Raw genomic sequence first — 27,989 nt, 5'->3', positions numbered from 1 at the left:
GCCTTGTAGCCGCCGCCCCGCCGCTGCCCACTCTGCTCTCAGCCGCTTCCCGGGACGTGGGGCCTCCGAGAGGTGAGCGCGGGGAATTGGGTGCGGCGGAGCTCGGGTCCGCTAGGCCGCGGGTGGCTAGGGATTCACGGGGCTGCTCCGTTCCACCGCGGGGAAGGTCGGGGACTGCGCGCCCCGCGGAGCGCCCTGGAGGCCGAGGCTGGACTCTGTGCCCGCCGGACCGCTGGATCCCTCCCGCAGATCCTTGGCCTCTGCTGGGACCAGGACGCCTAAAGAGTTCCCCGGGGCACAGTCACCAGATGTCTGGGCGCATGGTTTGCGCAAAAGTTTAAAAGCCCAGAGAGGAAGAGAGGGCACTGCCCAGTGTTGGAACATGCGACTACGCCTCCAACCAGAAATCCCTTTTAGACCTTAAGACTCTACTCCCCTGTCTCCCGGGTGAACTTCCAAAGTCCCCGGGCAGCAGTTTGTGCGTGGAGCTTCGCCGGCGTGGTAGTAACAGGTGCGGGGGTGGGGGATGGGGAAGGCTCACACCGCCAGAGTAGTCCGAGGCTCAGAAAGTGTACTCAGGAGTCCTGGCTTAAGGACCGAGGGGTTTAGAGAGTTGGGCCCCCAGCTGATGTTTCTGCATTGGATTGAAAGTTAGGGAGCGAAAGTTCTGTAGGACCCAGATCTCTACCGCAACCCCAGGGCAGAAGGGAAGCCAGGTCCATACCTTGATCCAGCTCCAGGAAACACTGAGCCGCGAGTCTGTAGGGCTGGGACATAGAGAGCGAAGGTGAGGTGTACCAGAGGAATTGCCCCATAGGTGGAGCGGTTGCTGTTTCTCAACCAGCTACATTGGGGGTTCCAGGGTGGGTGATATCTTGTGGTGAAATACTGTCCCCAGCATCTATGTTGTGCTGTTGTGATTGTAGTCAGGGAGAAGAAAATGAAACTTGGTTTCAAGCAGTGGTTCTCAGCTTAGGGGTGCTTTTGCCCGCTAAGGATATTTGACAATCCCTGGAGACACTTGGCCATTACAGGTCTGCCCCACAGTACAGAATCTGGCCCCCCAAAAGTCAACATTGAGTGACCATCCTATGACCACCAGCCCACTAGGGTACTTCTTGTGAATTTCTTTCCCTACCTAAGTTTCTCCAGGGGCTGGGAAGAACCAGGATGAATCTCAATGAGAGATAAAGAGGTATGTGGGCAGGCTTTGCCCTGGCAAGTATCCTATGTGGGTGCCACAGATCTATCTTTTGCCGGCTGGCCACTGGCCCTGTGGAGGAGGAGCTGGGAACAGTGGCTCTCGCGAAGCACAGATCTGTAGTACTCTACCCAGGATAGCTTCAGACACAGGATAAGCTCAAGGTAAGCCAGAGTAGCCCAGGGGATGGAGGAAGGGCAGGACCAAGCTCTGTTCCCATGGAGTTTCCCAAAGCTGGATGAGCTGAGGCCTCCCGGATAGGGGAATGCCATGTGACCAACTGGAATTTTCCTTCTGAACGCAGAACTGACTCCCCTAGCTATGTACACCAGGAAAGTAACATCTAAGGAATAAGGGATCCACTGATTGCCTGTGGCTCCTCTCTTTCCTTCCAACAGGATGGGTTGCCCCTGTGGTGGTAGGAATCCTGGTCAGGGTGAGCTCAGGCCCTGCTGTAGTATTTGCTGAGTGACAGTGAGGGATGGAGGCTGGTAAAGAGCTTTCCACCCACAGGGTCCCCCAAAACCATGGAGTTGGGCTCCTGGGCTGTACTCCTAGCTTTCTGGGAATGGAGGTGGGGCTGTTGCTGGCTGGGTAGGTCAGGGCCAGAATCCTCTCTTCCAGCAACTAATATTTCCATTTCCCTTTGTCCTGTCTAGTTTTGGACTTCTTGCTTGGGAGCCCTGGTGGGGTGAGAAGGGAGTGGTGGGACGGGGGGCGGTGCAGGTGTCTCGGGTCGGTCGGTTGGTTGGTTGATTTTGGTCTTTTTAACCATAAAACCCTGATGTGCAGCCAGACTTGGTGGTGTGTGCTTTGATGTCCCAGCATTGGCAGGTAGTGGCAGGAGAGTCAGGAGTTTGTCACCCTCAGTAACAGAGTGAGTTTGAGGCCAGTCTGGGCTTTACAAGACCCTGTCTCAGAAACCCAGCAGAAGACCAGACCTTTACAATGTAGCAGTTACCACTACTGTATATGGCTCTGAAGTCATAAAGTTAAACACCCAGACCTCCTCAAAGCCACCTACCCCAAACCTGTGACTCTAGCTTCACTTGCTCATTCTGGTCAGTACCTGCCCCACTCCCACCCTCTCTATGCACTCTGCTGTGGGGGAGGGGAGGAGACTTCCAAAGGAGCAGGGGTAAATCACTGCAGACTGGAGCAGGATGACCACTGGGGGCTCAGGCCTACTCTGAGCTCACTGATGTTTTTCTTGTGACCTGAGCTCTGGACAGTGCCCTCCTTGGTTGTGTGTCTGTTCAACATGTGTGGGTGGGATGCTTGCTGAAGACCCCCACCCCCACCCCCCATCTGGAATTACAGACAGTTGCCAGCTGCCCTGGAAGTGCTAGGAACCAGTCTGGGTCCTTTAGAAGAGCACCCAGTGCTATTAACTGCTGAGCCATCTCTCTAGCTCCATGACTTGTATAAACTGTGTCTCAGACAGGCACCAGATGACAGCAGGAAGATGTCAAGGGGCCAGCAAGTGTTCATGTTTGTGTTTGGGTAACTTGATGCTGGCTTCTGGGCCTGGATCCCCTCACACAGCATGTGGGAGGTGTGTTCTCCAAGCAGCTCATCCCCCGCCCCAATCCAGCATGCTCCTTGGAACTCATGGGATCCTGCCTAGATATTGCCCCATTGCTCAAGGGGATTTCCAAAGTGACCTCACCATCTGTGCCGTTGGGAGCAGCTCCTAGTTTCCTATCCAGCTCAGACAGGCTGGGGGAGGAGTGCTGGCTGACCTCAGCAGCCAGCATGGCCCTGGGACAGGGACGCTGCCAGGCCGGGCAGCTCTTGGCACACAAGCAACCTCTCAAGAGGAGCCAGCCACGCCTGCCCCGTTGTTGGGAGGAAGGGACTGCCCCAAAGTGTCCCTGGCCTTCCCAGGCAGCAGACCAGCATAAGGGAAATCTCTTCTCATCTTCAGAGAGCTATGGAGAGTCACTGGGCACCATTCTCCCTTCACCAGATTTATTCAGGGACCCAGATGTAAGCATTTGGGTTTCAGCAGCTGCTGGAAGGGACTTTCAGCTTCACTGTCCTGGCTCCCCACTTAGTGGTTTGAGCCAAGTGAGTTCTGGCAGGGTGTGGGATGATAGACACCATGGTTGGCTAGAGGGGCAGGTGATTCCACGCTTAAGGCCCAGGAGGGACGATCCTGGGGCCAGCAGACTCGAGTCTGCAAGAAGGGTGGGAGTCACTTGAGTAGGCTTGTCTCAGTTTCTACATAGCTGTGTAGTGGAGTCACTTAAGTAGACTAACCTCGGTTTCTCCGCTATACCTCGTAGGATTGAGGTGGCCTGTGGACGTGTGGGTGGGACTGGTGGAGACACTGAAGTGAGCCATCATTGCAGCAAGACTGCTGTGCCTGGCACAGGCTTGGGTCATGGGAGAAACCCTGCCTTGTAGGCTGCTGGGATGTCAGAACAGAAAGTATGTTAGGGTGGTCTGAACTCTACAAGGAACAGTGTCTGTGGTAGAGAAACCCCTGGGGCTGGGAGTGAGCATGTTGCAAAGCCCTGCTCCCCTGCCTCAGTAAGTGGCCACTGAACCCATGTCCACAGTGTCACAGTGGTGTAGGGGAGCTACCCGCCCGGGGTCCCTGGCACAGGGTGCCTTTTCCCTCTCCAGGTGGGTCCCTGAAGGGTGCAGAACCTGTTGTGGTATTCTGGGTAGACACAGGACTGAAAACTGAAGGCTCAGCTGGGCCCTTAGGGACTTTATCTGTCAGGCTGCATAATGACAGTGGCCTCCGCCCTCCCTAGGTTAATGAGATAATGCTTGTGAAAGCTCTTTGATAGCTGAGTCGGGCTATAGGTGTTGCCACTCCTCGATCCTCGTGGATGCTAGAGGAGAGCTTTCCGGAGCCAGAGGCATTTGCACCCCAGCTACACAGGTGGAGCAGCCACTCCAGACACGCCCTTTTGCCGCTTGGCTTTTCATGTTTCAAGAGGGGTAGGGTTAAGAACTCGTGGAGAGCTGGCTCAGGGGCTGAGAGCATATTAGCTGCTCTTGCAGAGGACTTGGATTCAATTCCCAGCAACCACATGCTGGTTTGCAAACATCTGACATTCTGTTTCCAGGGTACCCAACACTCTCCCCTGGCCTCCACGGGCACTGTACGTGGGATATAGAAATACACACAGATAAAAACACCTGTACACACAGAGAGAAAAAAATAAAAGTAATTCTTTAAAATATAAAAAAAAACTCACGACCCAAGTGGGCTACAGCCCCAGCGCAGAGATTGAACATCAGTGAGCCTTGATTTATAACTCAAACTGTCAGGGAGAATCTTGTCACGTGGCTCTTGGCTCATAGGCTGAGTGGGTGGGTCATGGTGCCAAGGGGGAAAAGCCATTAGTTAACTACTGCTGGTGCACCAGGCATTGTACATGCAGGGTCTGCCTGCCATCCATGTAAGTGCCTGTCATCCCATCTCACAGAGGAAACCGTGACAGACCACACGTGAGCCCTGACTCTGACTCCCAGCATGCCATGAGAGTCCTACACTGCCCCAAAGTGCTAGCAGGTAGCACTGAAGGTTCACCTGCTGTGGGCACAGCTTGGATGGCCCTGTGTCCAAGTTCCCTTGGCACCCACTGTGACCGGGACCAGCCGCTTCCTGGGGAAGTAGGGTGCCCCAGGGCAGAGTTCTGGAAAATCAAGTTTATTAGCTTCTTAATGACGGTTTACAAGCCAAAAAGTGTTTAGCTGGCGTGTTCCCTTCCTGCTGAGAGGCATCAACCCTGCAGAAGGAGATCTGGGCAGGATGCCGAGCGCCCTGTCCTGAGTATGTTGAGGAAAACATCTCAGGGCAACCTGCAATCCTTTGGTGCTTTAGAGCACTCATACCTGACCTGGGCACCACCTGTTTCTGGCTGAAGGACCCACACTATGCAAGGACTCTGTAGGATAGGGTGAGACTTTGTCCCTCAGTGGAGCATGCTGTATGATAGATGAGCCCTGGTTACTGGTGACAGAAACACCCAGGTCTCAAGAACCCACATAAACAACACATTGAGTTAGAGGTTTTAAGTAGCTTGCTCACAATCACACAGTAGAGCTGGCCCTGCTTCTCCTAGTCAGGCAGCTCCTATCTCTGTAGCCACGCTCCAAGATGGTGGATGGAAATTGGGTGGGCGATTGGCTTGCCAGTATCAGGTGAAACCCCAGCAGTGTGGTGTGTCACATCTTGGTGTCAGGGAAGCCCAGAGAAATAAAATCACCACGTTACTCAGCCTTCCCTGCACCCACCCCCTCCCAGGCTACACCGCATCCTGCCCTGACCACTGGGCCTGTACTCTTCTGGTTTTGAAGACTGATGAAAACCCAATTCCCAGTCGCCAATGTTCCTATGACAGGCAGAGCTTCCATATGGAAGCAAGCTCATGTTGATGTGGTGCCCAGTGTGAACCGCTCCCTCTGTAGGAGCCTCCTTTGTCCTGGCGTCTTGACCCCCAGGGAGGGGCAGCAGAAGTGGGACAGAATATATAGTCTTCTCTGGAGACCAGACGGCTAGACAAGTAGCCTAGAACCCAGCCGCCCATTGGCTGTCTCTGTACTGTCCCCTAAAGCTGTGGTCAGCATCCCAGCCTGCAGCCCTGCCACATGATCTGCTGCTGCTTGCCTGGGGTGTGAGAGGGCTCAGTTCTACTCAGAGCACCTGCATCTCTGTGGCTGGAGGGGACATGCCAGCAGCTTCTAGAGTCATGAAGTTTCCAGAGGAGCTTTGAGCTGCAGCTCCTAGTGCATACCCATTTCCCAGTATGTTAGCATCTTGTGCGTGTGTGTGTGTGTGTGTGTGTGTGTGTGTGTGTGTGTGTGTATGGAATCCAAAGCCTTATGCATGCCAAGCCAGCTTTCTGCTACTGAGCTACACCCATGCCCAATTGTTGTATCTTGAGCTCTGGGGATACAGAAACTGTCCCCTGCCTCAGCTGCTCCTAGGACAAGAGTCCCCAGCAGAGGCAGAAGGCATTTGCACCTCTGCTGATCTGGCTGGCCAGTAGTCCAGTCCAGAGAAAGGCCAGATAGATGGGGAGAGGGGGAGCCCGGGCTGGACCTCTCTAAGAGCAGGGTGGCACACCCACACAGACAAACTCACATACGCTCTGCTCTTGGCAGCTCCCTGGAACCTCGTGCCCGCTTCCCGTGCCTGTGGTGGGCCATGGTGCCCAAGCTGCTCTAGTTGGGTCAGAGGGAACCGAGAGCTTAGGGTCTGAATGTGGAATACCCCCAAAGATGCCAGCAGGCTGCCAAGTCCTTGGGCCTGCTCCTGCAGGTCTGGTCTTGTGAAATAAGTTTGGCACAAGCCCTGGGAAGAAGAGGGGGAGAAAGAAGTGAGGGCTCTGTGGGGGAGGCCTGTTGCTTGTGAGGTCTGTGCAGCCTGTGAACCCACAAGCCAGTTTTCTTTTCTTGTGGGTGGCCACCCGGCCTGTGCAGGCCAACAGAGTGTGGTGCCTTGGCATACATAAGGCTTTGGATTCCATACAGCCATACACACACACACACACACACATGCCACATTTGTGCTACCACCTGTGGCCCATACCTCTGAGGAAAAAACACTTCAGGAAGGAGCACAGAGCCCTCTGTTCTTTCTCTGTGTTCCTTGCAGCTTCTATTCGATGCATCCGTCCCCCCCACCCCCCGTTCTGTATTTTGTGACCTTTTCTGGGTCCTGGCCCCAGACCTGGCCTCTTCACCTCTCTGCCTTTGGCTCCATCATTCCTGCCTCTTCCCAGGGCCAGGAGATGCTCTGCAATGAGTCACTGGCTGTGTAGCACCAATTTGGAGACTTCTTAGATGACAGTCTGTCTTACATGGGTTAGCCTTCCACGGCCACCAGGGCTGTCAAGCTTTGGGAGGCCAGCAACAGAAACCTTTTTTTTTTTTCTTTCTTTCTTTCTTTCTTAGCGGGATTTCAACAGTTGAGGGTTCCACTTCCTCTCTTCAGCTTTCAAAAACTCAGAGGTTCCCAGCAGGGCCACAGGAGGGAAGATGCAGTTTTGGTTTCTGCGGCAGGGAAACCGGGGAGAGAAGTTACTTGCTTGCCCCCAGCCCACACTGTCATCATCCTGTGACTCAACAAGGACATGGCATATGGTCTGTCTGCCACCACCCCCTTCTCCTCTGCCCGCTCTCTGCATGCCCCAGGACGTGGCTGAGTGAGGCTTCTGGGGCAGGTGTAGTTTATTAAGCCCTCTGTGACTTGTAACACCCCCCTTTGGCCATATCCAGTTGTGAATAATGGTCTTGCCCCTGTCCATGGAGGGGAGAGGGCTACCCACTTCTTGTCCATTGGCCCCTCCCGCTGCCCACATTTCTGGCCCATATGTGGCCTTGGCTATTACATCAGGCGCCTGCTTGTTTGGGAATACATGCTCCCTCAATGTTCTGTTTCCTCAAGTCTACAGAGCTTACAGGTGTAGGGAATCATTAATAACGCTGGGCTTCCAGGATAGTGGGGGTGCGTCAGGTCAGACCTGTGGGTACAGGTCTACCCCTTCTTGGAGCAGAGAGGGAGGAATCTAAGCATATGCCACCTGCATGGGAAGGGAGGGCACCCTGCCTAGTGTGGTTGGGGGAGTACCCCCTGAGGGTGACCTTGCCTACCATGTTATCATGCCTGGGTTGGACCTGCCTCATTTGGGAGTGGCTGGGCCCCACCCTTTGTGGGGAAACCGGATTCTGTGGGACATTCTAGGTAGTCTCTGAGCCTGTGTTTCTGTGTGCCTAATCTGGGCCACCACTCTGTGGGTGGTGCTATCCGGAAGGCTCTCTGGAGAGCGCGCTGACCCCTAGTGGAGGCCATCTACCAAGGGCTCCTGGGGCAGAGGGGGGGGGTCGGGGGGGGGAGGCGGGGGAAATCTCAGCTTTACACTGCATTCTTCTTCTGTCTGCCCCACCCCCACCCCGTGGTAGACACCACCCTAGAGGAAGAGGAAACACTGACACCCCTCCGCCCTGGTTTCCGGGTAAAGATTCTTGTGAGAAAGACTTCTCCCTAGAAGTTAGACCAGGATCCAACTTGAGCAGGTGGCAGAGACCATAATCCTGGCTTTGGTCCCTGTCACCCCCACCCATGGGCCAGCTGGGCAGCAAGTCTAGGGTCGGAGAGCTCGGCGGATATGACTGTGGGCAAGAGGAAGCTTGCTCCCAGGATGTCACAATTTCCTTTGCAGTGAGCAAGCACCTCTGGGGGCGGGAGATAAGTGGCGGGCGCACAGGGCGGCTCCTGCAATTTTTTTTTTTTTTTTGGTCTAGTTTCTGTGGCCTTTCATGGACATAGGTCACACGGGGGACTAGAGCAAATCTGATAATTCCCACCACTGTGCCAGGCAGCTGCCAGCCCGCCCAGTCCTGAGAAGGGTTGGACTTCGCCCCCGTGCCAGGTTGGGGCAGAGGGGTCAGGAGAAGTTCTGGGAGAAAGTAGCAGAGAAAAACCTTCATTATCCAGGCTGTCTGTGGTCAGCAGGTCTGAGCCATCACCTTGTCCAACTGCCAGTGGACAGGAAGGGAAACTGAGGCACAGGGATGCAGCTTAGGGACCATCATTTGAAGCTCGGTGCTGGCTTCACAGATGGCATGTGACTCCTTACAGCCTCTGACCCACCCCTGCCGTCGGACTTCTTTCTAGGGGACCCTGAGATTGTCCCAAACTTCCCCTGTCCTGTGGCCATAAGTCATGTCTGCCTTTTCCATGTGGAGATTGGCTAGGGGGTGGGGTGGGAGGGATCCTGGGTATATTTGGGGCAGGGGTTGTCACCAGCTGGAATGGCCTGGGCTCTAGGGGCAGCTCCTCAGAGGGGTAAGAGTGTTTGTGGACGACCAGGGAACTAGGCCACCAGGCCTCATCCTCAGCCAGCACCCAGAGACCTCCATCCCAGCCCTGCAGAGGGACTGGGCAAGGTGAGTGACTTCCAGAGCCAAGTGCAGAGTTTGAGAGACGGCCTCAGCCCAGCATCCATGCAGTCCGTCCCCAGCTGCACAGACTCCTGCCCTCACCAGACTCATCCAGCTAGGACTTGATGGGCAGTGATTGGGTGGGAGATTAGAGTAGGGGGCTCCTGCTGTCAGGAGCTGTGGGATGCAGCGTGAGACAGAGCAGGGTGGTGAGAGGCTTCCTGGAGGTGACACGCCTTAGAAGCGCAGTAAATACAAAGGTTGCTCCCAGGGCACTGGCAGGGCAGCTGATGCGGAAGGCAGGGCGGCGTGTCACAGTCGGGAGCCTGCACAGGTCCTACCCCTGACACATTGCCAGCCGCATGATCACCTAGACTCTGAGCAACAAGAAGACACCAGAGGTGAACAATGGTTCGTTTTCTGGGTTAAGGAAAGACCTCTGTGGTCCATGGCCTGTGCTGCCGCCAGAGACCATGTTACAGTCTGCCGTCCGTGTTATCTATGACCATTGCTGTCACCAGAGGCCATGTGGATGCATGTGGATGTCCCTGATCCCTGGCCAAGCTTCTGTGGGCAGGAAAGCTTCCTCTGCAGTGATATTAATGTCTGTAGAGTCAAAACTGAGAGTGAGCGACATTGAGGGGCTTCTGTGACAACCTCCCCCCACCCCCGAGAGAGAGAGAGAGAGAGAGAGAGAGAGAGAGAGAGAGAGAGAGAGAGAGAGAAGCTATTGAAGAGAGTCTGTAAAAATTGTGATAAGGTCCAGGCAGTAGAGCATACCTTTAATCCCAGCACTGGGGAGGCTGAGCCAGGTGGATCTCTAGGTGGGGGGGTGGGGGGTGTGTGTGCTCGCGCACGCAAGCACACGCGTCTTTGTGTTTTCCAGGACAGCCTATCTCAAACAAACAAACAAAAAGTGATAAAGATGCTAAGTGTGACTCTTCACAGTTGGTGGCTTCTGGCAGGGATGTGGATGGGGGAAGACTCAGTTCTCTTAAGGGGCTGGCCACTGGGAGTCTGACAATGCTCCAATGAGTACCTGGGTAACATAAATTGAACTCGGTAGGTTTGGGAGGAACACAAGGGGAGAAAGGTGTTCTGGAGGCGTGGGAAGCGAGAGGGATAGGAGTACATTTTATAAAATTCCCAAATCATAAAAATATTTTGTTGGGGAAAAAAGAAGCAGCAGAGATTGGCCAGGTTGGCAAGGCTGGCATAAGATTGCAGGGCCTCAGAGACAGGAGCTTGGCAGAGGTGCAGGGGAGAGATCTGGGCCTCAGTTACTGTTCTCTTGCTGTGAAGAGACACCATGACCACGCAGCTTATAGAAGAAAGCATGAACTGGGGAGTTGCTTACCGTATCAGAGGGTGAGGCCATGACCATCATGGCAGGGAGCTTGGTAGCAGCAGGCATGGTTGCTGGAGAAGTAGCGGAATCCTTACATCCTGGTCTGTAGGCAGCAGACAGACAGAGAAAGAAACAAACCCGGCCTGGTGCATGCGGGCTCTTGAAACCTCAAAGCTCACTGCCACCAACACACCTCCTTCGACAAGGCCACACCTCCTTCAAGGCCACACCTCCCAATCCTTCCCAACCAGTTCACTGCTTCATTCACACATGAGCCTGTGGGGCCACTCGCATTCAAACCATCCCAGTCTGGCTGGCTGAGTTGGGCAAGCCGGCCCTGCTGACTCCTGGGCAGGGCCTTCAGCTCCTCATTCCAGAAGGCTCTCATCGCTGTCAGCTAGAGAGCCACAGGCGGTGTTCTCAGGGTGCAGAAAGTTGGACCCATCTCTGCTGGTGACCTTCTTTGCCACCTCTCTCTCTCTTGCTGCCTGCCATTCTCCCTTGGTGCCAGTTTCTCAGAGTAATGCCCTCTCCCTGCACCCTGGTCCCAGGCCAGTTGAGGAGCTTCTATGTGGAGGCCCCAGGTGAGGCTGTTGTCCTGGAACTCTCCCCTGGCAGTGTCTACGTGTGACTAGCAGGGCTCCTCAGAGTCTGCCAGTCCAGCCCCTAGTGTCTTCCATCTGTGATCTCAGAGGGCTGAGGGACAGGACTTTTGGCGTGATGGAGCCAAAGCTGAGGCCCTTGGTCCCACTTAAAGAAGCAGTAATGACCTGGGCCTGCTCTGCCTCCTCCCCACCTAATGCTCTGGGTCTGTGACATGGAGAGTTTTACAGGCCTCAGTACAGCAAAGCCTAGAAGGGTCTGCAGATCACCTGGCTCTACAGCAGCCCCTACTTCCAGTTCTCCATGCATGGTAGGCCGCCTCTGGGCAGCCTAGGCCTCTGCCAATCATGCTTTGAGAGTCACTATAATGCTAGACCATAGCTCCCTGCGTGGGTGACTCCCTTGGCCCTACGATAAGAGTCTTCCAGCACCAATGTACCCCTGCTTTAGGAAAGGAGGGGCCCAGACTCCTAAGGTGTCTCACACCCACTGTCAGATGACTTGGATCCTAGGTGCACCCGTTCCCTGCTGTGTGAGCTTGGGTAAGTTAATCAGCCCCTCTGAGCCTACAAATCAGAAGCATAGCAACATCTCATCTGGAAGGATTTGAGGGACAGTAGGTGTGCGTAGGGCTAAGCAGGGCCTGCCACTCATGACACTAATTGTGCCCAGGTACTGTACCACTTCCCAGTTGCTCCTGGAGCTTACTCCAAGGAGGACCTGCTGTGCTCCTGTGCCTTGTTTGTAGTATACGCCTGCACAGGGCTTTCTACAACACAGGCACCGTGGCGTTCTCTTTCAAATGGTTAATGTTCTGTTGTGTGGATTCTACATCAGTAAATTATTAAGAAAAAGCAAAACCAAACAAATGGCAGGAGGGGTCTCCATTGCCCTAGTATCAGGCCGCCTCATGGAAATTAAAGTTTGTGTTTGTAGTGCTGGAGGTTGAAGCCAAGGCCTCCTGAATACGTGGAAGGCACCTGACATCGAGCTACAGCCTTGGTCCCTTTCCTTCCCTCTTTCACTCGTTCACACTTGCATCAGTGGGGTGTGTCTGTCGTGGTGCGTGGTGCGGGTGGAGGCCAGAAAACATCCTCATTTGCTGTGTGTACACCAGGCTACCTGCCCCTTGGGCTTTTGAAGGTCGTCTGTCCCACGGGAGGTGTTTGGGGTTCCAGGTGCTGCTGTTGGTGGGTCTGCATGGGTTCTTCATACCTCCATGGCAAGCACTGTATCTACTAACTCACCGCTAGCTCCAGACCCAACCCTTTTTCCATCTGTGTGTGTGTGTGTGTACAACCTTGGGTGTCGTTCTCGGGGATCATACACACACCTTTCTTGTTTTCAGATAGGGTCCCTTGCTGCCTTGGAACTTGACCTCTGGGCAACCAACCCCATGTATCAATTCCTGCCTCCATTGATCCGGGGCTGGGATTACAAATCCGCAACGCCATGCTCAGCTCTGTTGTTGTTGCTGCTGCTGGAAATCAAACTCAGGCCCACGTGTTCTATGGCAAGCATGTTAGGACTGACCCATCTTTCGATTCTTAGAAATCCCAGCACTCAGGAGGCAGAGGCAGGCGGATTTCTGAGTTCAAGGCCAGCCTGGTCTACAAAGTGAGTTCCAGGACAGCTAGGGCTATACAGAGAAACCCTGTCTCAAAAAACCAAAAAAAAAAAAAAAAAAAAGAAGTAGTAGTAGTCAGGGTAAAGTAGGTGGGTCAGCGGGTAAAAGTGCTTGCGGTCGGGGCTGGAGACACGGCTGAGTGGTCCAGTTCCCAGCACCCACACGGCCACTCACAAACATTGTAACTCCAATTCCAGGGCATCCAAGGCCCTTTTCAGTCCTCTGTGGGCATCAGGAATGCATGTGGGGCACGGGCATACGTTCAGGCAAAGCACCTACACACGTTCTTCCCAAACGTGCTTGCCATGGAGGCTTGATGAGCTGGTGCCCACAAGGGGGGAGAGATTAATTAATTTTTTTTAAAAAGCCAACAACAATTCCTGGATTTGTGAATTTAATATTTCTAGTAACGAGATAGTGAACTGGGAGTAGTGGCTCATGCCCGTCATCCTAGTGCTTATGAGGTAGAGCAGAAAGATCAGAAGTACAAGACCATCTTCAGCTACATAGCAGGTTCAAGGCCAGCCTAGACGCATGAGACCGTATCTCTAAAGGCTAAAATGTTTTTTTAAAGGTGATATTAAAAACAGAATAGGATAGGGCAGAGCTTCATGCCTGGCTCCATGTCTGAGTGGTGGCAGGTCAACACTCCATGGTCACTGCCACCTGGATCAACACCACGAGGCGCACACACAGGGTCTCCTGCCCCTGTGGGAGATGGGCAGATGCATGGAGAGACTAAGGTCCAAAAAATGGGAAGATTTGGCAGTTGGCATGACCCCCTCACCTGCGCGTCTGTTCTCACAGGTTGGCCTGCTTGGCTGCTGCCCTGCCTGACCCACAGCCATCTGTCAGTCCATCTGTCCACCTTGACCCCAGGAGACCCAGAGATTGAGGAAAGGATTGGAGCATGGTGTAGACACCCTCAGCCAGCCCAGGGAGCCCAGCCCCGCACATCTGAGGGGAAGGAAGCGGCTGGCCAGGTGGGTGGTCTCGAGACCTCTACTCCTCTATTCGGTTTGGGGACAATGAGCTCAGCCTCAGAGATGAGCACTGGCAGGCAGTGGGGCCAGGTGCATCTCAGGCAGCAGGGAGAGCCTCTCTGGGGAAGTGGCATCCAGGCAGAAGCCAGAAGGTGCTCTCTGCCACGTGGTGATCAGCAGTCAGAGTGACCAGTGCAGGCAGAGACCTAGCATCTGTGGGCGCCTGCTGGAGATAGAACCCAGGACCGTGAACACACCAGACCATGTGCTGACCTCTGTCTCAACTTCTGTTTGTTACCCTTTTTATGTGAGATAGGACTTTGCTTTTATAGCCCTGGCAATCTGCCTGCCTCTATTTCCTGACTGCTGGGCTTAAAGCCTTGCACCCACACCTCTGGTTTTTGTTTTTTGTTTTAATGTGTGCATTCTTTGTATGTGTGGGTCGCAACCTGGGTCATCTGGTAGCTGTCACCTTCTATCTCTGGTGAGCACGCTACTGGGATGTTCCAGCAGTGTGTGGGGCCGCGCTGGAGGGATGCTTTGTGGCTGCTTTGCGCATCGAGTATCTCGTTGTCTTTGTTTCATGGGAGGAAGCCTGAGTGACGGTGGTTCTGGGCTGGCACTGTCTCTCTCTCTCTCTCTCTCTCTCTCTCTCTCTCTCTCTCTCTCTCTAAGGCAAGCCAAAACTATCACAGGTCAATCTGGGGGCACCCACTGTCTGCTGAGGGGGTGGATAGTCAGGGACAAAGCTGGGGGAGGGGAGCTCATGTGGCTGGAGGCCACATGGAGGAGCTCAGCCTTAAAGAATAGGAAGTCAGGCTGGAGAGATGGCTCAGTGGTTAAGAGCACTGACTGTTCTTTCAGAGGTCCTGAGTTCAATTCCCAGCAACCACATGGTGGCTCACAACCATCTGTAATGGGATCTGATGCCCTCTTCTGCTGTCTGAAGACAGTGACAGAAGGGTGAAGGTGGAGAGAGCTAGGGGCCAGAGCGATGGCTCAGCCGTTAAGAGCTCTTGTTCCTACAGAGGACCTTAGTGTCAGTCCAGCATGCCCGTGGTGGCAAGCAGCTTTCTGTGACTTCAGTTCAGGGATCTGTTGCCCTCTTCTACCCTCCACAGGCACCAGACATACCTACTGTGCACTAATGTTCATGTGCAGTCACCAGGCAGGCACACAGACTACATACACACATGCAGACAAGATGGACATAGCCTCCGTGTGGTGGCCCAGGCACCACCCACTGGCACTTTGCTGGTCATTGACTTGTGAGCTTCCCAGAGCTGCAGGGAGAGAAACAGACAGCAGGTGCCTGGGAGACATCAGAAGGGAGTGGGGCTCAGTGGGGTTCAGTGGCTTGAGCAGGGAAAGGTGGCCTTCTCTTTACAGGACTGTCTGTCCAGATCCACCAAAATGCCCCACAGCCTTGCTCTTCCCGGCCTCCCACTTCTAGATCTTTGTCTTACACACCTTACAGCATGACCAACAGTAGCCAAGGCAACCTGTGTGCCCAGCCATCAGGAATGGAGTCTTGGTGTGTTCCATTTAGTGAGGCCTTGCCTGTCAAAGGCAAAGACGCCAGTCTGTGTGTCCTCAAGGGAAAGACGCCCAGACCAGACTAGAGAACCTCAGCTGTTTTAAAAACCTGTGCTGTTTCCAGGAGAGAGTGGCCGCCCTGAGGGATGCCTCCCAGCTCAGTGTCTGCTTTGCCACACTCAGTCCTTTTGTTTAGTGACTGGGATATGGCTGATTTGGAGGAGCGCTTACCTAGCAGGCATGAAGCCCTGTGCTTGATTTCCAGTACCACATACACAGCTGTAATCCTAGCACATGGGATGGAGTGGCAGGAGAATGAGGAATTCAAGATCCCCCTTAGATACAGCAGGTTCAAGGCCAGCCTGACACGGAAGAAGAAAATGAGAAATCCCAGGCTAGTGGTAGTTTCAATTATCTTTCTCGTTCCTTCGCTTCTTTCTAACAGATGTAGCCCAGGCTGGTCCAGACTGTCCTTACACTCACAATCTTCTGTCCTCGGTCTTCCAAGTACTGGGATCACAGGCTTGTACACAGAGGCCTGTTATGTTGCTAGGCTAGCCTTGAACCCCACTCCACCTCCGGAACCAAAGGCCCTCCCTCCCTCAGCCTCCTGAGCAGCTGGGATCATAGGTGCACACCATTAGAAGTGGCTTCCGCTTAACTCCAAGGAGGGTCTAGGCAGCCTTATGGGACGGGCGACCTACATGGTGGGTTTCTCTTCCCTCTGGGAATTAGACTGAGCCACCACTTCCTGTGCATAACTCTAGGCCTGCTTCCCCAGGAAATGCACCTGCCCTGCAGGGTTGATCGCTGGTCACAGCAGCTGGTACCTGCCCAGCAACCCCAAGAGCACTTTATTGGCAGTAGTGTGTCTGGTCGTCTCTTGAGCCTCCCACCAGCACCAAGGAAGGGCCCTTTGTCTGTGCCCCCACCCTGGCCACTGACTTGCTCCGACCACACCCACTTCTTTCTGCTCCTTTGGTGGTTCGGTTCTCACCGAAGCAGAGAGTCCGACCACCAAGGGACTAAGGCAGAAGTCAAAGTCTTCCTCACCCCGGCGAGACTGAGATGTAAATCAAAGTCAGAAATAGACCCCAAGATCCTCCCCCCGCCCAGGTGTGGTCTAGCCACTTCTCTCTGGAGCTGGGCCTGAGACCACACGGGGTAGGCATGTGCCGGTGCTGGGTGGCCTTCCCTAGTGCCAAGGTCTCCATCCTCTCAGGTCCTGCGGCCCCTCTGGATGCCCGTGCTGGCCTCTCCTCTAGCATCGTGCCCACCATGGCCTCAGCTGACAAGAATGGCAGCAACCTCCCATCTGTGTCTGGTAGCCGCCTGCAGAGCCGGAAGCCACCCAACCTCTCCATCACCATCCCGCCACCAGAGAGCCAGGCCCCCGGCGACCAGGATAGCATGCTTCCTGAGGTGAGAGGCTGCCCGCCACAGGCCACAGATGTGACTGCCCACACAGCAACTAGACACATTCTTCCATCTCAGTCTACTGACAGTCCTGCAGCCTCAACGTACGCCTGAAAGATTGCAGGGAGCAAGGCTCTGAACTCTGAACTTGGGAGTTCTGTTGCCTGGTGACCCAGGGACAAGGAACACTGTCCCTGAGAAAAGGCCTTGTTGGGAAGCCTGGGCTCTGGCTGTTTACAGTTCCCCTCCCTGGCCCTGCTGTGGGCTGTCTGTGGAGGCCTGAGTGGGCATGGGGTCCCACAGTGCCAGCAGCCACCCCTGCAGCGCCTTGTTCTTAGGGGGATGGGTCATTGTTTACGTCCATCTGGGACTCCTGCCCCATAAAGAGCTCATTGAAAACAGGCCCCAAATAGCGTGGGCTTTGCACACAGCCTGAAACATAAAGGGGAGCTATGTTGGGGCCACCCGCTCACCCTGAGAGTGCTCTAAGACACGTGAGAAGAGGCAGAACATTCTGGTATATGGGCATATCATGGGTAGGGAGGGTTTGCACTGAGGTTTGTATAGTGGAAAACTTGTGTTTTGTTTGTTGAGACAGGGTCTCGTGTAGCCCAGGTTAGCCTCGAACTTGCTCTATAGTCAACAAGTACTTTGAACTGCTGGTCCTTCTTGCTCTACTTCCTGGGTAGAAAGGTGCTGAGTGGCAAGTGTTCACCTCCGCACCGGGGGTGGGGGTGGGGGTGGGTGGGTAGTGCTGGGACAGGAACCCAGGGCTTTAAGCATGCTGGGCACACTGCCAACCTGAGCTGTATCCCCAGACCTTGCTAGAAAATGCTCACTTTAGGTTCATAATGAGGACTGAGTGCAGCCAGCGGGCTAGCGTGTTAAAGGGTCTGGGCTATGTCCTCAACTCTGCAATAAAAAGGGCTGAATGGGAGCCCCAAAGCAGCCAACAGGTGAGTGGCCTAGACACTCATTCATGTTCTCCTTGCCTCCCCACAGAGGCGCAAGAACCCAGCCTACCTGAAGAGTGTCAGCCTACAGGAGCCCCGGGGACGATGGCAGGAGGGTGTGGAGAAGCGCCCCGGCTTCCGCCGCCAGGCCTCCCTGTCCCAGAGCATCCGCAAGTGAGCACCTGAGCCCCGCCTGGTCACCCCAGTGGCCTGGCCTTTCCCGGGGCCTGAGCCCTGTGTCCCCTTTCCAGCAGTGTAGACAGTCAGGGAGTAGCAGCTCCCTGTAGACGTGGAAGGCCAGAATCTGAAGTGATGGTGTTAATGGGATGAGAGGGGACTGGGGCTGGGCCTGTGCACCTGACAGGAAGTTCCACAGCACACTGCAGAGGGGCTCTCCAGCCTTCCCAGTCCCACCTCTCATGGGGTAGCCTTCACTCTCCGCCTGGTCACTGGGCTGTAGCTGGAAACTCAGGGGGGGGGGTGCAGGGAAGGCTCACTGATTCCCTAGGGCCTTGAAGGTACATGGCAGGGTCCATGGTCCATTGGTTACCCTATATACACACAGGAACACACATGCCTTCACCCTCAAGTCCCCTCTCCCCATACACACCGCCATCCCTTAGACCACCTTCCCTAAACACGTGCACCATGGCCTCCCGTCACCTCATATCCGTGTACCTCGTGTACCCGCAACTCACACATCACCCTCCCAACACACACACATGTACCACCATCCCCCTGCCTCCTCCTTTAACACATGTACCTTCGCCCTCACCTCCTGTGCACCAGGACAGGTGCGTGCACAGGTTTCTGCCCACACCGTATCTGTTCTGCAGGAGTACAGCCCAGTGGTTTGGGGTCAGCGGCGACTGGGAGGGCAAGCGACAAAACTGGCATCGTCGCAGCCTGCACCACTGCAGCGTGCACTACGGCCGCCTCAAGGCCTCGTGCCAGAGAGAACTGGAGCTGCCCAGCCAGGAGGTGCCATCCTTCCAGGGCACTGAGTCTCCAAAACCGTGCAAGATGCCCAAGGTGGGCCCCCTGGAGGTGACGGGCAGCAAGTGGCTCTCCCAGGGTCTGGGCAACATTGTTCACTCACGTCTCTTGCAGATTGTGGATCCACTGGCTCGGGGTAGGGCCTTCCGCCATCCAGACGAGGTGGACCGGCCTCACGCTGCCCACCCACCTCTGACTCCAGGGGTCCTTTCTCTCACATCCTTCACCAGTGTCCGCTCTGGCTACTCCCATCTGCCCCGCCGCAAGAGGATATCTGTTGCCCATATGAGCTTTCAGGCAGCCGCCGCCCTCCTCAAGGTAAGGTCTGCATTGAAGGATGTATGTCTCCATCCAGGGTAGCCACTCCACTCACCTACATGTCTACCCTCTGTGTCAGAGTAGTGAATGCACGCACACCCTAAAGGCCAGAACTTATGTCCTTCAGGCCCTAGTTCCCCTGTGAGCCCTCAGCGCCTCCTCTGCTATGGGTTATGGGAGGAGTGGCGGGGGGGGGGGGGGGGGAGATAAAGGGTCAGACCGATGGGAAGGGCCTGGTGTGCTGGGCCAGGAGGCTGCAGCAAGGGGACAAGACATGAGCATGACAGTATTGGATGTGGATGCCTTGAGTGCCTGGGCACCACCTGTTCACATTAGCAGGCAAGAGCTCGTGAGGGAAGAGCTGAGAGCTGATCCTGATTACTGGAAGGAGAGGCTGTGTAGGGCCGGCTGCAGCCAGAGCCCCATCCTGGCCTGCTCTGAGTACTTCCTTCAGCCCATCTACTTATCCAATGTCCTGTGCCTTTGCCAACCTGTTCCTGGGGTTCTGAGTCCTCCTTGACACTTCTGTTCCATGCCCAGGGGCGTTCCGTGCTAGATGCGACTGGGCAGCGGTGCCGGCATGTCAAACGCAGCTTCGCTTACCCCAGCTTCCTGGAGGAGGATGCTGTCGATGGAGCTGACACCTTCGACTCCTCCTTTTTTAGTAAGGCAAGCATGGGGTGTGTGGACTCGGGCGGGCGGGGGATGGGGTGGCCTGAGAGCTAGGAGTGACCTTGGCCTTGACTGTGGCCTGTGGGATCCCAGGAAGGTCCAGAGGCAGGGTGGGGTATGGCCTTTGTGAGCCATTGGTCTGGGCTCCCTTAGAAGGGGGTGTGGAGTGGAGGACGAACCCGCTGGGAAAGTCAGGGGTGACAAGCATGCGGCTGCCCTTCCATCCTGAAGAGACTGTATAGCTTTGTCTTGTCCCTTGATTGGAGTGCTACAATGGTCCTTGGGGCAGTGGCTCCTCACACTGTCCTTGGTGTCCCTCTACTCCAGGAAGAAATGAGCTCTATGCCTGACGATGTCTTTGAGTCCCCCCCACTCTCTGCCAGCTACTTCCGAGGTGTCCCACACTCTGCCTCCCCGGTCTCCCCGGATGGAGTGCACATCCCGCTGTGAGTACCTGGTGGGACTCTCCAGCCCCTCCCTGCTGAGCCCTGGCAGGGTCCTCAAGCTAAGAGCCTTTGTCATCACCAGAAAAGAATACAGCGGCGGCCGAGCCCTGGGTCCCGGGACCCAGCGTGGCAAGCGCATTGCTTCCAAAGTAAAGCACTTTGCGTTTGACCGGAAGAAGAGGCACTACGGCCTGGGCGTTGTGGGTAACTGGCTGAACCGAAGCTATCGCCGCAGCATCAGCAGCACCGTGCAGCGGCAGCTGGAGAGCTTCGATAGCCACCGGTGAGCCCCCAGGAGCCAGTCTGAGCAGAGGGCTAAGTGGCTAGAGCTTCCAAACCTCTCAGACCTCTTCACCCCAAACATGGCCCCTTCTCGGTCAGTAAGCATTCCAAGAGCGCCTCCTGCAGGTCCTGCAGGTAATGACAAGCTCCCAGGCACACACATGCTCAGGGAGCGCCCTGTAGCCTGGAGAGAGCCAGCTGGCACTGCTACCTTATCCTCAACATGGCCCCCAGACAGCAGTCAGTCAGTCAGTCAACAAACATTGATCAAGCACAACCATATGCAGTCTCTGGGACGCAGCCCAGAGAGAGGGGCATTGCGCCTGGGCAGGTGCCCTGGGGCTGGCAAGACGGTTCAGTGAGGCTGGGGATGAGTTTGATCCCCGGAACCAACAAAAAGAAAGGAGAGAAGCGACTCCACAAAGTTGTCGTCTGATGTCCACATGCCTGTGAGTCATGTGGGGAGACACACACACACAACTCTAATAATTTTAAAATGATCTTTTAAGCCCAGCATGCTGGCACATGCTTTTAGTTCCAGTATTCAGGAGGCAGAGGCAGACAGAGGTCTATGAGTTCAAAGCTAGCCCGGTCTAAATAAGTGACTTCTAGTTAATGCTCCATAGAGAAACGTTCTCTCAAAGCCAAAAGGCGGTTAAAAGAGAACAAAGGGAGTTGGCGCCTGGAGTGAAGGATCCTGGGGGAAGCTGGTCACAGAGATGTTCAGGGAAACTGGAGATTAAAGAGTGATAGCCAAAGTGTGGTTGACAGTGTGACCTGATAGGCATCGGGCTCCAAATTACGTGAAGTAAGAAAGGGCAGGAGTGGCAGGCGAGCGGCTGGGGTGGAGAGGTGCTGTTAGGGTGGGATGCCGTGAGCAGAGGTGTGGGGCCCCCCCAGTGATGTGAAGTGTGCACAAAGGCCCTGGGGCTTCAGGGGCCGTGGCCTGGTCCAGAAGCACAAGCAGGGGAGGTGAGCAGGAATTGCAGGTGAGCACAGGCAGGCTTGCCAGTTAGCAGCAGGGATGGCTTTGATCTTCACGCAGTAGGCAGTGGGAAGCCATCGTGGGCTTTGAACTGAGAGAGACACTTGGGGATGCACCTCCCAAGCTTCTGTGGGGAAGGCTGAGCTGGGGTGATCCAAGAGCCTAGGAATGCCTGCCGTGCCCAGGTGAAGGACGTGAGGGGCGGGGCATGAGCTCTGCCAGGCTGACTGGAAGCCTCCCCCGACAGGCCCTACTTCACCTACTGGCTGACATTCGTTCATATCATCATCACCTTGCTGGTGATCTGCACCTATGGCATCGCACCTGTGGGCTTTGCCCAGCACGTCACCACCCAACTGGTGAGTAGGGTTCCTCCTGGGGGGTCCCGGCCTCTCCCAAGGAGCTTTGACACAGTTGGCACCAAGCATCTCCCAGCACAGTACCCTGGCCCAAGTTGGAGATGCCTCATAGCCTCTTTCTAGAGGCCCTTTTCTGGGGATGCCCCCACCCCTGTCCCTTTCTCTTCTCACACCCAGGGCTCTGGCTCCTCTAATGCCACAAACTACCTCCTTGATAGGTGCTGAAGAACAGAGGCGTGTATGAGAGCGTGAAGTACATCCAGCAGGAGAACTTCTGGATTGGCCCCAGCTCGGTGAGGCCCAGGATGCCCCGGAGCCCTGTATCCTGCCACTCCACACTGGGCAGAGGGGTGGATGGCAGGGTGCCCCGCCCACCGCTTCCAAGTATGGGGCACTGGCTCACAGCCCCTCCCCCACTCCAGATTGACCTCATTCACCTGGGAGCAAAGTTCTCACCCTGCATCCGGAAGGACCAGCAAATTGAGCAGCTGGTACTGAGGGAGCGCGACATCGAGCGCACCTCCGGCTGCTGTGTCCAGAATGACCGCTCGGGCTGCATCCAGACCCTGAAGAAGGACTGCTCGGTGGGTCCTGCCCCTGCTCCTGCCCCTGCCCCTGCCCCTGCTGGCCTCCTTCCCTCCCCAGCCCAAAGCCAGGCTTGGAAAGCTGGACAGTAGTTCCTAGGAAGTACCAGTTCCTGGGGAAGTGGGAAAAGCCCTTGTCCTGCGGGGGTCACTGCCCACACCATCTGACTGACACGGCCTGACCGGTCGCCTGTCCACCCTCTAGGAGACTTTAGCCACGTTCGTAAAGTGGCAGAATGATACTGGGCCCTCAGACAAGTCTGACCTGAGCCAGAAGCAGCCATCGGCGGTTGTGTGCCACCAAGACCCCAGGTATAGCTGAGAGCCTCCTATGGGTCCAGAGTGGCACCCAGCTGTTGGAGCTGCCATCTGTGATGCTGGTGGGTGGGTGTGGCAGGCTGGGGCATCCCAGCCTTTTATTTTGCTCAATCTGACCTCTGCTTCCAGGACCTGTGAAGAGCCTGCCTCCAGTGGAGCCCACATCTGGCCTGATGACATTACCAAGTGGCCGGTGAGTAGGAGATCCATGGAGAAAGCTTTGGGATGAGGGTGGGGACAGCTGGCTTTCCGTCATGAGGCCCACTGCCATTGGTCCCCTGTCTCTTAGATCTGCACAGAGCAGGCCCAGAGCAACCACACGGGCTTGTTGCACATAGACTGTAAGATCAAAGGCCGCCCCTGCTGCATCGGCACCAAGGGCAGGTGAGCCGATGCCCCCAACCAACCCCTGCAGGCTGATGGACCTCTGTAACTGTCTTCTGTTCTCTGCTCTTGGGTGATGGGGGGGGGGGAAGCAGGGATTGAGGGGCAGTGATATAGAAAGGAGCTTGTCCCATCCTGCCTGCCGTGCCCGGGTGCTGGGCTCCAGCCTGAGTAGGCTGATGCTCTTTAGAACGCTGACAGCCGTCTGCTCCCTGTCCACAGCTGCGAGATCACCACTCGGGAGTACTGTGAGTTCATGCATGGCTATTTCCATGAAGACGCCACGCTGTGTTCCCAGGTAGTGGAAGCTGTAGGGATTCTGAGGGCCACTGGGGTCGTTATCCTTTGCAAGCCTCAGACTTGGCTTGCCTCCCAGGGCAGAACTACTGACCCTGTGTCTCCCACCCAGGTGCACTGTTTGGACAAGGTGTGTGGGCTCCTGCCTTTCCTCAACCCTGAGGTCCCTGACCAGTTCTACCGGATCTGGCTGTCTCTATTCCTGCATGCTGGGTAAGAGGCACCCTGTTGCCCCATGCTCAGACTCCTATGTCTCCCCTCTTGGGTGCCGGAGAAAGGGCTTCCGGACGGAGCACACCGGCTCAGCCTGCTAGTGCTAGACTGCGCTGTGGTGTGCCCTGCGGGTGGCCATGGGCACACAGGGAAGGCTGATGGTGCTCATGTGCCTACCCCAGCATAGTGCACTGCCTTGTGTCTGTGGTCTTCCAAATGACCATCCTGAGGGACCTAGAGAAGCTGGCCGGCTGGCACCGCATCTCCATCATCTTCATCCTTAGTGGCATTACAGGCAACCTGGCCAGCGCCATCTTCCTCCCCTACCGGGCAGAGGTACAAACTTGGGAGACAAGGGCAGAGGGTGGGATGAGCCCTTCCTTTTGGATCTAAAGCTTTATAACATATGGGGAGGACCATTGTGGCCTGTGGGGAGGACCATTATGGCCTGTGGGGAGGATCATTGTAGCCTGTGGGGAGGACCATTGTAGCCTGTGGGGAGGACCATTGTAGCCTGTGGGGAGGACCATTATGGCTTGTGGGGAGGATCATTGTAGCTTGTCAGGAGGACTATTGTGGCTTGTTGGGAGGACTATTGTGGCCTGTGGGGAGGATCACTGTGGCCTATGGGAAGGACCAACCTGCTGCTTCTTGCTCTGGTCCCACCCCAGGATCTGCAACAAGGGCACAGAGTCCCTGTTGTGTCAAACTTACCGATAGATGGGCAGCTAAGGTAGAACCTATTGATTAGCCTCTTAATTCATGACAGGAGAGAACAGAGATACTTGAGTCCCCAGAGATCCTTGCTCCTTGTTCTGTGAAACCCTACATTTGGCTCCTCTCCACCCTCAGGAGGAGAGGTCTTGAGTCTGTTGCTCCTTCTGGCCTGAGATCTCTCCACTGCCTGTAGTCTCCTAGGACAGGCTGGCTTGTGCTAAGCACGGGGTTAGAGCACACCCAGGTTTGCTGCAGGGTTGGACAGAGCAAGGCCAGCAGCTCCTGTGGCATCCTCCGAGTGGGAGATATGCCCCACAGCTGGTACCTGGCACCCAGCGTCAGCGGCCACATCTCTCCTCCCTGACCCCAGGTGGGCCCAGCCGGGTCGCAGTTCGGCCTCCTCGCCTGCCTCTTCGTGGAGCTGTTCCAGAGCTGGCAGCTGCTGGAGCGGCCGTGGAAGGCCTTCTTCAACCTGTCGGCCATTGTGCTTTTCCTCTTCATCTGTGGCCTCCTGCCCTGGATAGACAACATCGCCCACATCTTCGGGTTCCTCAGCGGCATGCTTCTGGCCTTCGCCTTCCTGCCTTACATCACCTTCGGCACCAGCGACAAGTACCGCAAGCGGGCCCTCATCCTCGTGTCGCTGCTGGTCTTCGCTGGGCTCTTTGCTTCCCTGGTGCTGTGGCTGTACATCTACCCCATCAACTGGCCCTGGATCGAGTACCTCACCTGCTTTCCCTTCACCAGCCGCTTCTGTGAGAAGTACGAGCTAGACCAGGTGCTACACTGACTGCAGAGATTGTGTGTCTGCCCTGGGCCGTGTGTCTGCAGACTGGTGGGGCCCTGTAGCTCGGTCCACACTCAAGGCTGACTTCAGATGAGACGGGCAGTAAAGGCAGGCTCCCCAAGGAGGTGACACCTCCCTTTCTCAGGTCCGAATGTTCCTGACCCAAGTCTAGGGGACATCCAGGACACCTGCTTCTCTGAGGCTCGGGTCCCAGGCCCTGCCTGCCTCTCTGGCTCTATAGAGATGATAACTTTTCTTGGGCCTCTGGCCTCTGCGGGTGCTGTCTCCCCACTGACACTGTGACTGTGACCTCGCCAGACACACAGCTGCTCTCTCAGTTGTCCCCAGGGTTGAGGTCCTTACCATGCTGCTATGACCCCGTTTTCCTGTTTCTCCTCTCCTCCCTGTCCTTCAAGCCCTTCCTGTGTTTGTCCGTGGACTCGTGAGCCTGCTCCTGAGGCTTCTGGACATAGAGCATTGTGGGGAAGGCTCTGGCTGTTGTCTACGGGGGGTGACAAGCAAGGAGAGATGGCTATACAGGGATGCTAGGGGCTTTTGTTAAGCAAAGAAGCCAGCTCTCCTAAGCCCATCAGCTGCCCTAGCTCCAGCATGTGTCTGGCTGCACAGGTTGGCTCTGATCCCAGGATGCCCCTGCCACCTGTCCTCACTCCTGCGTGGCCGCAGGCCGAGCCTCCTTGAGGACTAGCTCCCAGAGGAGGCTTGAGGCCCAGACTGGTGGGTTTTTTGTTTTTTTTTGTTTTTCCAATTTATATTATGGTCCTAATTTTGTAAAGTAACGCTAACTTTGTACGGATGACGTCTCAAGTTTATTAAATGACATTCTTTATCAAAATACTGCCTTTTGCCTTAGACCTTCAAGAGAAGGAAAGCTAGAACTTGGGGCTACAGAGATGGCTCACTTCCTATAGAGAACCTGGGTTCAGTTCAGAGATCCGCCTGCCTCTGCCTCCCAAGTGCTGGGATTAAAGGTGTGCGCCACCACCGCCCTGGCCAAAACAATGTTTTTATTTGAAAGAGAAAGCTCCGGGGCCGTGAGGCTGAAGCAGACCGGAACACTTGGGATCTCTGTCATTTAGTTGAACTAGAAACCAGATTGAGATCTCAGCAGAGCCCCCAAGGACCCGGAGAGAACTGGGTTACGTGTAGAGCCCTGAGACCTCAACCCCAGCTGTTCTGCCTTTGCTCTGGGGACATCAGGGGTTGATGGGCAGCAGGAGTGGCCTGCTGAGAGGTGGGCCAGCAGGGAGGAGGCCACGTGTTTGCTCCAGTCAGCTAGAAGACGACCCTGCACACACCCATGAGGCACAGCCACTGGGGACATAGCTGCTTTATTTGTGGGCAGAGGTGCCAGTCCTGTGGCTGGTGGGGGAACCAGGGAGGCAGGTGGGTGGGCCGGCACATTGGTGGCCAACTGCAGTTTGGTGTGGCTCTGCAGCATGTCCCTACCCCAAGGATGCCACCATTAACAAGTCCCGGCTCCTGGCTGCCCCTCATCCCTAGCGTTCGGAGCTAGGAAGGGATGTCAGCCTGGCCAGGAGTGAGGGCTCCCAAGGACCAGGGCACTGCACTGGAGCACAGAAACAGCAGGCAGAGGAGGAAATGTGGAGACAAACCCCCTCTGTTCCTGCTTCCCCATCCTGGTCTTGCCTTTGTGCACAGTTCAGAAGGCAAGAGGTCCTCTGGGGACAGACAGCAGCCTCTGCTTAAGGGAAGCCACCTCCTGTCCTCTTTATTGGCCCTTACCTCTGTACTCCAGTTGGGAACCGCTGTCTCCCTTCATGCTAGCCAGCTCTAGTTGGATGGGCTGGAGGCAGAGGAAGCTGTGACATGGGAAGTGGACCGGAGCCCCCGAGCTGCCGCTCCCACCCTCGCCATGGCCAAGCTCACAGCTTGGGTCAGCAGCCGCTGTTCCTGCGCAGGAAGGCGTGGCACCGTAAGGAACACTGTAGCTCCGTGAAGGTGAGAGAGCCCACGGTGATGGCACATGGGCCCACAGCCTGGAAGCCAAATTTCTCATAGAAGGGTACCAGGGCATCCTCACACATGAGCACAGCCCGGCGCACGGCCGGCTGACTGCCCAGGTGGTGCAGGTATCTCCACAGCAGGACAGAGCCCTTGCCCTGCTGCCGGAAGGTTCGGTGCACCGCCAGTACGTGCAGGTGGGCTGTGCGGCCTCCGGGCCTGTGTAGTGTCAGCGACTCCTGGGGATGGGCAAGGGACAGATATCTGGGTTACTTCTGCTACACCTGTTTCTCCAAACCCAATCAGACCAAAAGGATCCTGAGTACCACGAGCATCCAGGGTTCCCTTCGTACCAGACAGGACCCCACTGCTACCTACATCTAAAGTCCTACAGTTCGGGACTCTAAAGCAGCAATTCTCAACCTGTGGGTTGTGACCCCTTTGGAGGTCAAACGACTGTTTCAGAGGGGTCGACTAAGACCGTAAAAAAAAAAAACACAGATATTTATATTACAATTTATAGCAGTAACAAGATTATAGTTGTGAAGTAGCAATGAAAATGATTTTATGGTTGGGGGGGTCACCACAACATGAGGAACTGTGTGAAAGTGTCTCGGCGTTAGGAAGGTTGAGAACCGCCGCTCTAAAGGGATGGGCAGGGAGCTCTTGCCTTGGGAGGGGTCCTGCTGCTTGTACTCACGCTTTGCTTCTGAAGGAGAGACTTCCATCCCTGAGAGCTCCCCCTGCCCTCACCTGAGTAAGTCTCTCCTTGTCCCACAGCGAGCCGATGATGAAGGCCACAAGGCAGCCTTCCTCAAACCAGCCCAGTGACAGCTCTGGACACAGGGTTAGGAAGTGCCGGATCTCATCCAAGTAGAGGGGACAGGTACCCGAGACAGAGATAAAGGCTGTAGCAGAAGGCAAGATGAAGGCTGCTTGCTCTGCACTTTGCCTGCTGTTTGTGCACAGAAGTGGTCACTCGGGTGATCCTGCCCGAGCTAGGAAAAACGTGTGACTCTGGGCTGTTGCTTCTTACTCTAGAGCACACCTCCCTCCCTCCCTCCCTCCCTCCC

General features: G+C 55.6%; 2 protein-coding genes across 4 annotated transcripts in view; one reads left to right on the top strand and one right to left on the bottom strand.

Annotated features, from left to right (window-relative positions):
• Positions 1-25,781, top strand: Rhbdf2 (rhomboid 5 homolog 2). Of its 3 annotated transcripts, XM_021177493.2 has the most exons (19): positions 1-72; positions 13,495-13,670; positions 16,429-16,628; positions 17,625-17,749; positions 18,412-18,607; positions 18,686-18,889; positions 19,430-19,558; positions 19,889-20,007; positions 20,090-20,290; positions 21,522-21,633; positions 21,852-21,926; positions 22,056-22,217; positions 22,423-22,529; positions 22,665-22,728; positions 22,825-22,919; positions 23,142-23,217; positions 23,329-23,429; positions 23,612-23,765; positions 24,517-25,781. In XM_021177493.2, exons 3-19 carry the CDS (start codon positions 16,485-16,487, stop codon positions 24,934-24,936), a joined length of 2,484 nt encoding a protein of 827 aa, XP_021033152.1. In that variant the 5' UTR covers positions 1-72; positions 13,495-13,670; positions 16,429-16,484; the 3' UTR covers positions 24,937-25,781. The 3 variants fall into 3 exon arrangements, with proteins under 3 accessions (XP_021033152.1, XP_021033150.1, XP_021033151.1); XM_021177491.2 differs by having other exon boundaries at positions 18,412-18,889; XM_021177492.2 differs by lacking the exon at positions 13,495-13,670 and having other exon boundaries at positions 18,412-18,889.
• Positions 25,782-26,849: 1,068 nt separating this feature from the next.
• The window catches only part of Aanat (aralkylamine N-acetyltransferase), a 4,458-nt gene continuing 3,318 nt past the window's right edge, over positions 26,850-27,989 (bottom strand). Inside the window, exons 2-3 of the mRNA XM_021175979.1 lie at positions 27,670-27,871; positions 26,850-27,155 (exon numbers count right to left, since the gene is read on the bottom strand). Coding sequence (XP_021031638.1) covers positions 26,850-27,155; positions 27,670-27,871 — 508 coding nt within the window. The remainder of the gene's footprint in view (positions 27,156-27,669; positions 27,872-27,989) is intronic.

Source organism: Mus caroli, chromosome 11 (genome assembly GCF_900094665.2).
Source record: "Mus caroli chromosome 11, CAROLI_EIJ_v1.1, whole genome shotgun sequence".
NCBI classification, from domain to species: domain Eukaryota; kingdom Metazoa; phylum Chordata; class Mammalia; order Rodentia; family Muridae; genus Mus; species Mus caroli.
Note: the sequence above shows the minus strand (reverse complement) of the source record. Positions and strands in the feature narration are given on the sequence as shown.